Source organism: Lucilia sericata, unplaced genomic scaffold (assembly GCF_015586225.1).
Source record: "Lucilia sericata isolate MDLA Ls3-8-SP2 unplaced genomic scaffold, ASM1558622v1 Contig000544F_arrow, whole genome shotgun sequence".
Taxonomy (NCBI): Eukaryota; Metazoa; Arthropoda; class Insecta; order Diptera; family Calliphoridae; genus Lucilia; species Lucilia sericata.
Window position 1 is genome coordinate 336,520 of NW_023994554.1, and position 10,899 is coordinate 347,418.

Below are 10,899 nucleotides of genomic sequence, written 5' to 3' on the forward strand. Positions count from 1 at the left end.
GTAAATAATAAAAATATCTACACTGTTTCCATAGTGTCGGACGAAAATATATTGAATTCGAATATGATGTTATTTGCAATCATGAAAAATATGACACTGACCTACATATACGCATTAGTCACACACAAATTTAGTATGTGCAGAAGAAAATAAATATTCCTTTAGCAGTCAATTGTTTTTTATTTTTGGATCTCCATGTATTTATTAAGAAGAAGGGTTAATTGCTTTGTATAATAAGAGTTAAATTACCTTTGAAAAGTATTTATAAAGTGTCTACACTGCATTCATTTTCCGGTTAATTAAGATTCTAAAAATATATTTCTTAACTTTAACTCCACTTCGCACAAAGTTTTTTACAAAATTTTATTACCAAAATTTAAATACACATTTCATTTTTAAGAATTTTATTTTATGTTTGTTCAGTACATCTTTCATAAATCTGTATGTATGATTCCGTTAAAGTTATCATTTGTGGCAGTATTTCGGTGACATGTAAATCTTGCATTTCATACCACTGGCCATTAGCTTTGTGTAAAATATGTACACGATAAGTACCCTTATTAGGTTCACCATCATGTACAATATTTGCTACTAAATTGTATTTACTATCCGGCAGCTTTTCACGATTAGGTATAGATAAAATGTCGCCAAAATCCACATTTCTGAAAGAAAAGTGATACAAAATATTATTTGGAAAAACGTATTAAATCAAAGGATAAACTCACTTGATTGGAAAGTTAACAATTGTGGGATTTTTCTCCAAAAAGAAAGTATTTTTCGTAAATCTTTTTATGTACAATATTATGAACTGTGGCAGTTTAGTGATTTCAAAACGTTTCAGAAAATTATCCTTATATGTTTTATACTCCTTTTCGGTGGTACCATTAAATTTAGCCAATAACTGATAGAGATTAACTTGTGGTATAATATTTTCCCGAAACTCGTCGGTAAATAAAGGAGGTGGTGGTAAATCACATGTTAGATACAGGAAATTAGAATCCTCACACTTTTCCTGATATTCTTCTGTAGCCAGCAGTAGAGTCTTTTGTGTATCATCCAATTCCACTGGAGGTATCTTACGTGTATATATTTTCATTTCACCCAAAAATATTTTATTAATTATGGACGAATCAGCTCTTTTGTTGCCTCTTAAAGCGCGATGTAAGGTGTGCAAAAACCAGGATAGAAATTCAATGGGGTCGCCTTGCTCGGTAATTTGAAAACGTTTGTTTGACCACAGCACTACTGACTGCAACATTTCGTGTGGAGATACATGAGCCTTAAAATTGCGTGGATTCCAAATTTTACGCATAAGTTCACCAAAACGTTGCACTAAATTGAAAATAGAATCACCTGGAGGTCTTTTGATTTTGGCATAATGTTGTTCACGCAAAAAATAATCCCTTAAAGGACCCACATGTGACAAAGCATGTAACACCACATTGCAATAATCATTATTCTTAATATTATTCAAACCTACTACACCTGGCAAATAAAGAGTACCGTCTACGGTACGCGAGTGTTTGGGATCGGATTTATCCAAGTTGTGAATATCTTGCTGGGAAAAGGTAGGATTGAGTACATATTTAATATCGTCCAATGATGAATCAATAATTTCATAATTATCCGGCAGACAGTAAAATCTTAATGTTTGTAAATTTAGAAAAACATGATGAGCCTCCGCCACTGAATGTGTATATGCATGGGTGTTGGTACCACGTCCCTGGAAGTACTTGCCGCAAACCAGACAAGCATAGACATTGATACGCGTCAAAGATATGGAGCACAATTTTTCAAAATCGAAATCCAATAGAGGGCGATTGATGGTATCCAAATAGGGACATACCCGATATTTGGGATTAAACACAGAAGGAGTATCTAGTTCTAGAGAAAACAATACAAAATTTATTTTTTATTTACTAAACGTAAACACGCTTGGTGGCTGACGGCCTTTTCTTACCATCTTCATTGGTGTTTGTCTCTTCAGTTTTGGGTTTTTTAACTGCTGGCTCGTCTGTAAACATATTTATAAATTATAATGAACAATGTACTGGGTTATAATTATGTTATTACCTTTAGAATGCATTATTTTTAATGTTTTTTATGTGAAAGTAACTTTTCTAAACATTTCTATTAAAATTACAAAATCTTCTTCTATTTACAGTGAGACATTCATCTCGGAATTGATAACACACAATTTTAAAGTTGCCAGATTGCTTAGTTTTTGGGTATTAAGTGAAAGACTGTTACAACTCAAAACGACAGTTTTCAGTACTATTCTTTAAATAAATTGTGTGCTGAGCTTAGAAATAATGAATTCTTTTCGAATTAATTCACAGTCATTCATATTTATAATATTAAAGTTTGTAATTAAGAGATGTGTGCTATTTAAAACATGGAATATTTTCTATTGAAACTCATTACTTTAATTAAGGGCTTTAAAATACTACCTGATATGGATAGATTCATTAGTATATAAAAAATTACCGTATAGCTAACACAATCCTAATAGTTTTACGTTCAACAAAACGGTTCGTCAAATGTTTTACTAATTTACATATGACTTCTAAAGTCCGAGGTGTATTTATGCACAATTTTCGTCACCAGATACATGGAATTACAGATAGGCTATGTATATAACATTAAAAGAATAACCAATATTTTTGTTACAATACAAAAATTTTCATTTATTTTGAATAAAAAAATTATAATTTTTAATACTAAATAAGATTATTTTGACATGCATACAGTTTGAATTAATAACCAACCACAAATAAATGTACATATAATTATATGCATATATAAATATATGTATGTATGTATGTTTCTGTATATAAATATATTTTACAAAATACAACATTTTCGTTATTAAACTTTAGAACGGATAACAATTTTAAAATTCAAAACTTTCACAGTTTTGCTGTATTTTAAGGCAAAACTATAAAAGTTATAATGTTAAGATTTTGAAATCAATTTAGTTTTGGGATAAGAAATTATTTCAAATTAATTTTCCATTATTTTATATTAATTATAATAATTAAAATAATTTCTCTAATAATTTTAATGAAAATAATCTGATTTTGCTTTCGTTGCAAAATTAACAATTAAAATTTTATAATAGTTTGAAGAACTATAAGAAAACTAGTTAAATAATAATAAAAAACAATTTGAATAATATATAAAAACATTTTGAATAATATATAAAAACATTTACAACACTTTTAGTGTAAGTTTGTTTTTTACAGTTGTAATAAAGGGGTTATAGAATATTGACTCTTAAAGATCTGGTCAACTATATATTCAATTTTCTTTATTTTACCACACGTCAATATTCTATGGGATAGTTAAAGAGGAAATAAAAATAAATTCATATATTTGTTAAAAGTTGCTTAATTTGATTTTAATTATGTTTTTAAATCTAATAAGGATTAACGGCTGCCAGACCCACTCGACCAGCTGAACGTGAAAAAACTGGTTCGGCGTAGCTGTGTCGATAACCTTTTGGCATATTGGAAATAGCTTTTCCATGAGGTACTGGAGCACCTATACCACTACCACTGCTTGAAGGTGAGGCTTTCGATAAAGATGTGGGAGGATATGAATCATCAGGGATGCGATGACGTTCCATTGAACGATCGCCACGATGATGAGCTCTCTCTGAACCAGAACGTCTATCGGGTGAATAGTCTCGCCGTGTGTATTCTCTAGATTGATCCCGATCACGTATGCGATGATCTTCTGGACGGCCGTGATGATCATGTGATGTCTGTTCGCGATAACGTGGTGCATCTCTGTAATCATTGCTATCAATTCTATTTCTAGATTCAGCACGTTTGCCAGAACTGTCTCTGGGACGTGTATTGCGACTATGAACTTCCATTTTGGAGGGTGCAGCATTTGATCTGACACCATGTTCAGCCCATTGATCACGAGATCTGGAACGTGATCTTATTTCTGGAGGTGGATCGTCATACAAATGTTCTTCATCGCTCCAATCATCATAAGCTCTTGCCTTGGGTTCCGGCGTTTCTATGGGGCCTCTAGAGCGTGATTTGTAATCAACAACATCTTTTTCATCTGATAAATCATAACGACTGCCGGATCTCTCCATGGCCCGGAATTTTTCTTTCGTTTCTATAAAACGTTCCTTATTTGAAGTGTTGGTGTTGTATTGCTCTGGTCTGCCATGAGCTGGATAATTGTAACTGTAATCTCTTTCTTCATCATGTTGGGAATGTGCTTTGCTACGTTGACTGAGTTTGCTATGTAAAGGCTCCTTTGTTCTGGCTACATTTAAGTCACCATTACTATCATATGATTTATAACGCATGGCTGAAGATTTCATCATTTTCTCCATACTTTCTATATAGGGAATACTTTCAGGTTCTCGGTAAGGATTGCGTTCCTTACTACGAGAATGATGTTCCCTTTCTCTATCGCGTGAATGATGCTTTACAGCTTCCACATTACGTTCGTCACGAACATCGCGGACTTCACGAGCGTCCCTTGACCTGGCTCCAGAACGTTCGGCTGTGCGATGTCCAAGCTCTGATTGATCGGGGGAATTTGATTCCCGGTGATAGCCAGCATATTTCTCTCTAACGACATTTTGTTCAAAAGGCAAATCAGCTGGATCCACATAACGATGTTTACCGCCATACCTTTGGACCTCATCGGCAGCATAAGATTTCGGATGTGCCGAAGGTTTCGTTTTTGAAGTTGAATATTCCATAAATTTCTGTTTGTCGGTAAGATTTTCTTTGCGATAACCATGATGTGGTGCTGCATGATGATGTTGATCGTCAAAGTCATCTAAACTATTATTTGATTTGTACTTATAACGTTGATCATTTACATCATGATTCAAAGACAAATTTTTCTTCATTAAAGCAGCCATTTCATTCGATTTTTCTACATCGGGTATCTTGGAGCGTTCTCTGCTCTTTTCCTCTAGCTTATGATGGTTATAGGCATATTGTTCGCTTTGTAGTACACGATTGATTTTTGAGTCATAATTCGAGGGTCTAACAATAATCGGTTTAATTTCATCTTCTCTAGTCCAAGACGAAGAAGAGGGTGTCTTCGATCTAGGATCTCTTTCGGTAGAGGGTAACTTGTCTCGTGGTGTATAGGGTTTGGCAGGCAAATCCCTCAAATAGCTATCGTCACGAGGATGTACCGCATTTTTACGTGTCAGATTCATATGATGTTGATTAATAGGTGCTGTGCGTTCCAAAGATATTTGAGAAGGTTTCAAGGCTATGACAGAGTTATCGGCCTCATTGCTCCAATGTTCATCATCTAAAAAATAACAATATTTTATTAATGAATGAAATATTATTAAATAAAATTTGTTAAGAACTTACCACTGGAAGTATTTATATCTTGCCTTTCAGGACTAGGTGCCAAATCGGAGCCTATGCCCGATGAACCTCTAGAAGAAACCTGCTTACCACTGCTAGTGGGCAAATTTTGTGGTAGTTCTGTTTTTGAACCCGGTCTATTGCTGCCTACGATCAACTGATTTCGACAACGTCTCAATTCTATAGCTGTCAAATTTCCCTTGGATCTGTGTACCGTATCATAATCTCGTGGTGGCAGTAGCAATGGTGGTCCATTTCCATTTAGTTTTGCTCTTAATTCGGCAGCTAATGAATCAAACAGTTCCGGATTGGGTAAAGGCTGTTGTTGCAAAGGCAAAGGTTTTACTCCCAATGGTGATCGTGATATGGGTGAGTTACCACTAATATCTTCACTACATTCTGAATCTCGCGTACTATTACCGGTATCGCTGCCTAACGATGAAACAAATCGCTTCGATGATGGTTCATGTCTTGCCGATCTTGCTTGTTGTTTGTGATGATGATCATCATAGTTGTGTTGTGATTCTTTCTTATGATTAAGTTCGTCGTTGTGATTCGATGTTTTATTAGACGATGATGATAACGATGGCATTCCAGGTATAATTCCTAATCTGTAGGTTAGAGGAGAGTAATTAAAAATAATTCAAATCTAAAGAGCAAAATGTGCTTCAATCAAGCACTAAGTAAAAATTATGTTTTGGAGCATACAGCATTAAAAATTAGCCCACTTTAGAACATTGTCACCACTACTGCCCGTTCATATTTTCAAAATAGCTTTCAAGGGACTACTTTTGTGATGTTCCGTCTAGTGTTAAATATTATTTTACTTATTACATAAATACACATATACCTTGATTCCAAATCCTCAAAACGCTTCTGATTCTCAGGACGATTTATCAAAATCTGCAATTGTTGATTCAAAGCCTCGGCGGTAGTTTCAGAATCACAGCGATAGGCATGCACATGCAGGGGACATTTTGTGACTGGATTATAAAGTAGCAAAACGCAGGCTACTATATCGTCCGTTTGTACGGAACTTGTTATGGCACTGTGTGGTATAAAATGTTTAGAAGAGCCCTGAAATGCAAAATTTTATATTAATTACATAATTTCAATTGTATATTTTAATAAAATCGTAAAGTACACAGTTGGAAAGTGTAATTTTAAATCGGAATACAAACAAAAATCAAGAACGTCCCCAGTAAATTCTAAACTGAAACACTCCTCATATGAGGACTGAATTCTAAATTAAAAATTGTGAACACATCTTTCATGAGTGTCGTATAAATTACATCAAAATTAATCTCTCGAAATTCACAAATTTTGCAAATGCCTTTCCCAAGATTTAAGTAAACATTGTTCCCCACCATTCTTGCATAAATTTTGGAACATCTTTAATACATAAATGTGTATAAAACTCACCTGTATAATTTTAATTCCTTTATGCGATACTTGCAATGTTACTTTAATTGGCTCCTGTGTACGTGATCTATCGATGAGATACGGCAACACGGAATTAATGACTCGATGTCCTCGCAAACCTTTAGCTTCTTCAGCGCCCAAAAACCATACGTAATACGATGCCTTTTGGACATCACGTCTTAAACGTAACGCCATATTTAGATTTTAAATAATTGGTGGTTATATAGTTGATTTTTTTACCGTATTCCCCACACAACGCTAGAAATAGAAATTGAAGAAAAAATATAAATAAAATTTAAATTCTAGAGTCGGCATAAGTATTACGAGTCGTAATTTACGACATTAGTAACAAGATAAATAACGAAGTTCTTAAAATTGAATTACTATATCGAACTGTTTGTTAAGTTCTAATTCAGTTCTAGTTCAGTTCTTGTTCAGTTCCAGTTCAGTTCTAGTTCAGTTCTAGTTCAGTTCTAGTTCAGTTCTAGTTCAGTTCTAGTTCAGTTCTAGTTCAGTTCTAGTTCAGTTCTAGTTCAGTTCTAGTTCAGTTCTAGTTCAGTTCTAGTTCAGTTCTAGTTCAGTTCTAGTTCAGTTCTAGTTCAGTTCTAGTTCAGTTCTAGTTCAGTTCTAGTTCAGTTCTAGTTCAGTTCTAGTTTAGTTCTAGTTCAGTTCTAGTTCAGTTCTAGTTCAGTTCTAGTTCAGTTCTAGTTCAGTTCTAGTTCAGTTCTAGTTCAGTTCTAGTTCAGTTCTAGTTCAGTTCTAGTTCAGTTCTAGTTCAGTTCTAGTTCAGTTCTAGTTCAGTTTTAGTTCAGTTCTAGTTCAGTTCTAGTTCAGTTCTATTTCAATTCTAGTTCAGTTCTAGTTAAGTTTTATGTAGTTCACTTCCAGTTCTGTTCTGGTTAAGTTCTAATTCAATTCAAGTTTAGTTCTAGTTCAGTTCTTATATCGAATTTTATTGAGATTTTGAACGATATCAAATAACTAAACGAGTATTTAGATTAGATTTAAATCAAATATTAATCCTTGATAGATGAAAGTGTTCTGCCAAAAATTGTATCAAATAATATTTACAATCTACTTTTCTTTTTAAAACTGATTCCAATCTTGACAATATTTAACAAAAACTTTCCTGATTACTTAAGCATTTTAAAATATTCTCTAGAAAGATATTATTTATTAAATAAAAAATATGCAATAATTTTTTTTTAATTAATTAAGTTGTTAATAAATTTGTAATAAAATAAAGAAAGTTTTCATTAAACATTGAAGTAGTAATGAAAAATAATGTTTAAATCTTTTGACTAGTCACTTTCAATAGTTTTCACACACAAAAAACATAACATATACAAACTACTTAATAAAACAACCCTGTATTTTGACAATTACTTTGTTTACGTGTTATCGATAGTTCAACTATTTACCGTTACTTTATAAAAAAACATAAATGACAAGTAAGCGAAAACTTTGTACATTAACATTTAAATTTTTTTTGGCATATTTCCATAAAGGAAGGAAATAACCATAAATAAAAATCAAATATATAAATAAATATCAAATATAGCATTAGTAAATCGAAAAAAAGAAAGAAGTTTTTTAGCCAAAACCACCAACATTAAAAAAAAATCGACTTTTAGTGGTTTTCACTCGTTATGGGTGCGGTAATTTTATAAAACAACTCACGCAAAGAAATCATATGGAATATACACTTTTATTTTATTTATTACTCATGTATACAAGGTCACGATTGCAATGTTCTTTTTAGATCTTTTTTTATTCAATATAAGTTTTTCAAGTTTAGTCTAGTTTTCATAAGAAGTTTTTTGTTAAACTTTTTATTTACAATTTTTAAAGAAACATATGTTAAAATAAACATATTTGAAAGGTTTCTTAAAAAAACTACTTAAACAATTGAAAGTGTTTTTAACATTCTAGTTTACGGTTAAATTTGATGTCCTTCACTAATAATATATAGCCATATACATACAATTTAATACCATTTAAAGTACCTACTTAAATAAAGAAGAGCATTGGTATAAAAACTTTTAAAAGATTTTAAATGCCAAGGACTACAAAAACTTATTTAAAATAATTGACACATTTGTTTTGCATTTTTTGCACATCTCTGACCATTTCTAGCAAAGTGCTATCTATCATCAATGTAAACATTGAAACCGTTATTTTTATTAGGGTTACCATATCATACTCTCCATTTTTATTAGCTTACTAAAGCATATAAGCGTTTTTATGTTTTAAATGTTTTTTTGCTAAATTTAAAAGTAAAACACATTTAAAACGATATTTTAATTATTTTTATGTGTTTCAATGAGTGATTTTATTATAAATATTTAAATGGTAGGTTGTTTTACTCTTCTAAAATATTTAAGGCAATTAATTTAGTTTAATCTTTATAACTATTTACATATACATATGTATGTAAGTAGAGAAAAAAAAATATGTATATATAAAGTGCTTTATAGTCTTTAAAAATAATTTGCATATGGAACAAACGAGTATGTATGCTTAAACTTAAGCTTTAAAAATACAGACATACAATGGGTAAGTAACAGGTACATAGGTAACGGTAAAAGTAAAAAAGAAATTGTAAGAAAAAGTTTATTGTTTTAAAATATTCTTTTAAAGACTATCTGTAGTTTAATGTTATGAAAAAAGTACCATTATTTTAACATAAAATTTATTAATAAATAAAATTAAAAATTTTTTAGCCCAAGTTTGGCTACCGTTTATTTTTATAGAATTCTATGGGTTAAAATAATTTTTCCACGAAATCTTTAAATAAAATTTAACTAGTCATTAAGGAAAAGGGTGTTAATTTAATAAATAAAATCTATAAAAGTTATAAAGGTAATATTCTAGTAAACAAACTAATATTTTTATTAACAACTTTCAATAACAGTTTCAAAACATGGACAAGTTTTATATGAACCAACATTTCCCTACTTATTTCCATGAGGATCGGTACATTATTGAACCCTGAACAGAAAACCTGTTTATTTAACTAAATCCTTTACAAATGAAGATAAATATTGAGATGAAATTCAACAAACATGATTTTTTCTAATCGCTATCAAATCCTGTAGTGTTAGGTCCATAATTGGGCCAAGTATAATTTTTTTTTTATCCATGAAAATCACAGCAATAATGTTTGCTTTATAGTGGCTGTAATGTCTCTGTGAGTCAAAAAATATGCTCGTGATATGTAAGTGCCTTCCTATTAATAGTTTGTGGAACCTATTTTTGAATGACAACTAACTAAATCGTTAATAAATAAACCAAAATTGTTGTCAAATTCAAAACGTTCACGATTTTTAAAACACCCTTTAAATATGATTTAAAATAGATATTTGCCAAAGATAAATAAAATAATAACATTTGTTAAACATTTCTCATATAATTTTTTTTCTTAAACAATATTTATTCATACGGTCTCCCCCTTTATTTGCATTATTTATTTAAACGATTTCTCTCAAAAACTCTATATTGAGCAAAAATTCAAAGACAAACCTTAAAAAAATTTACTATCAAAGCTTTTCAGTCAACGACGATAAGATAAGAAACATGTATTTTAGAGCTACAAATAAAATATTCGAAGAAAAACATCTAATTTACCAACTACTGAATACAAATTTAGTAACTTGTTTACTGTAAAACGAAAAACAATACCATCGACGATTAATTCAATATAAAAATAATAAAATAATGGACGAAACCGATTTATCATTATTCAAAAGTAAAAAAGATAAACATGACAAAGCCGATGCCACCTGCACCACCACCACTAACACCTCTAGCACAACTAAAGAACCAGTAGAGAAAAAAGTTATCTTTTCACGACCCACCGATGAAGATGTTTACAATTGCGATAATCCCCAGGCGGGTATTGCACTCATTTTCAATCACAAAGATGTCAAGGGTCAAAAGCAAAGAGTGGGCACCGAACAAGATCGTGATGCTGTAGAACATACTCTCTTGAATTACGGCTATGATGTGAGAGTGTTCAATGATTTGACATTTGCTGAAATAAGTGATGTTTTAAAGAAAAGTGAGTGAGTGCAGCAATTTCACAAAGTTTTTTTTTTGAAATTTATATCGATAT

General features: G+C 31.3%; 3 protein-coding genes across 3 annotated transcripts; 1 reads left to right on the forward strand and 2 right to left on the reverse strand.

Annotated features, from left to right (window-relative positions):
- Positions 1–387: 387 nt before the first annotated feature.
- Positions 388–2,190, reverse strand: LOC119605976 (U4/U6.U5 tri-snRNP-associated protein 2). Its single transcript, XM_037959335.1, has 4 exons — positions 2,074–2,190; positions 1,961–2,014; positions 726–1,884; positions 388–662 (listed from the first exon to the last, which is right to left on the reverse strand). Exons 1-4 carry the CDS (start codon positions 2,084–2,086, stop codon positions 410–412), a joined length of 1,479 nt encoding a protein of 492 aa, XP_037815263.1. The 5' UTR covers positions 2,087–2,190; the 3' UTR covers positions 388–409.
- Positions 2,191–2,248: 58 nt separating this feature from the next.
- LOC119605975 (zinc finger CCCH domain-containing protein 13) lies at positions 2,249–7,043 on the reverse strand. The gene is made up of 4 exons (XM_037959334.1): positions 6,786–7,043; positions 6,214–6,440; positions 5,367–5,974; positions 2,249–5,301 (listed from the first exon to the last, which is right to left on the reverse strand). Exons 1-4 carry the CDS (start codon positions 6,978–6,980, stop codon positions 3,419–3,421), a joined length of 2,913 nt encoding a protein of 970 aa, XP_037815262.1. The 5' UTR covers positions 6,981–7,043; the 3' UTR covers positions 2,249–3,418.
- A 3,297-nt stretch (positions 7,044–10,340) lies between these two features.
- On the forward strand, positions 10,341–10,861 carry LOC119605989. Its single transcript, XM_037959347.1, has one exon. It carries the CDS (start codon positions 10,503–10,505, stop codon positions 10,851–10,853), a length of 351 nt encoding a protein of 116 aa, XP_037815275.1. The 5' UTR covers positions 10,341–10,502; the 3' UTR covers positions 10,854–10,861.
- Positions 10,862–10,899: the final 38 nt, after the last annotated feature.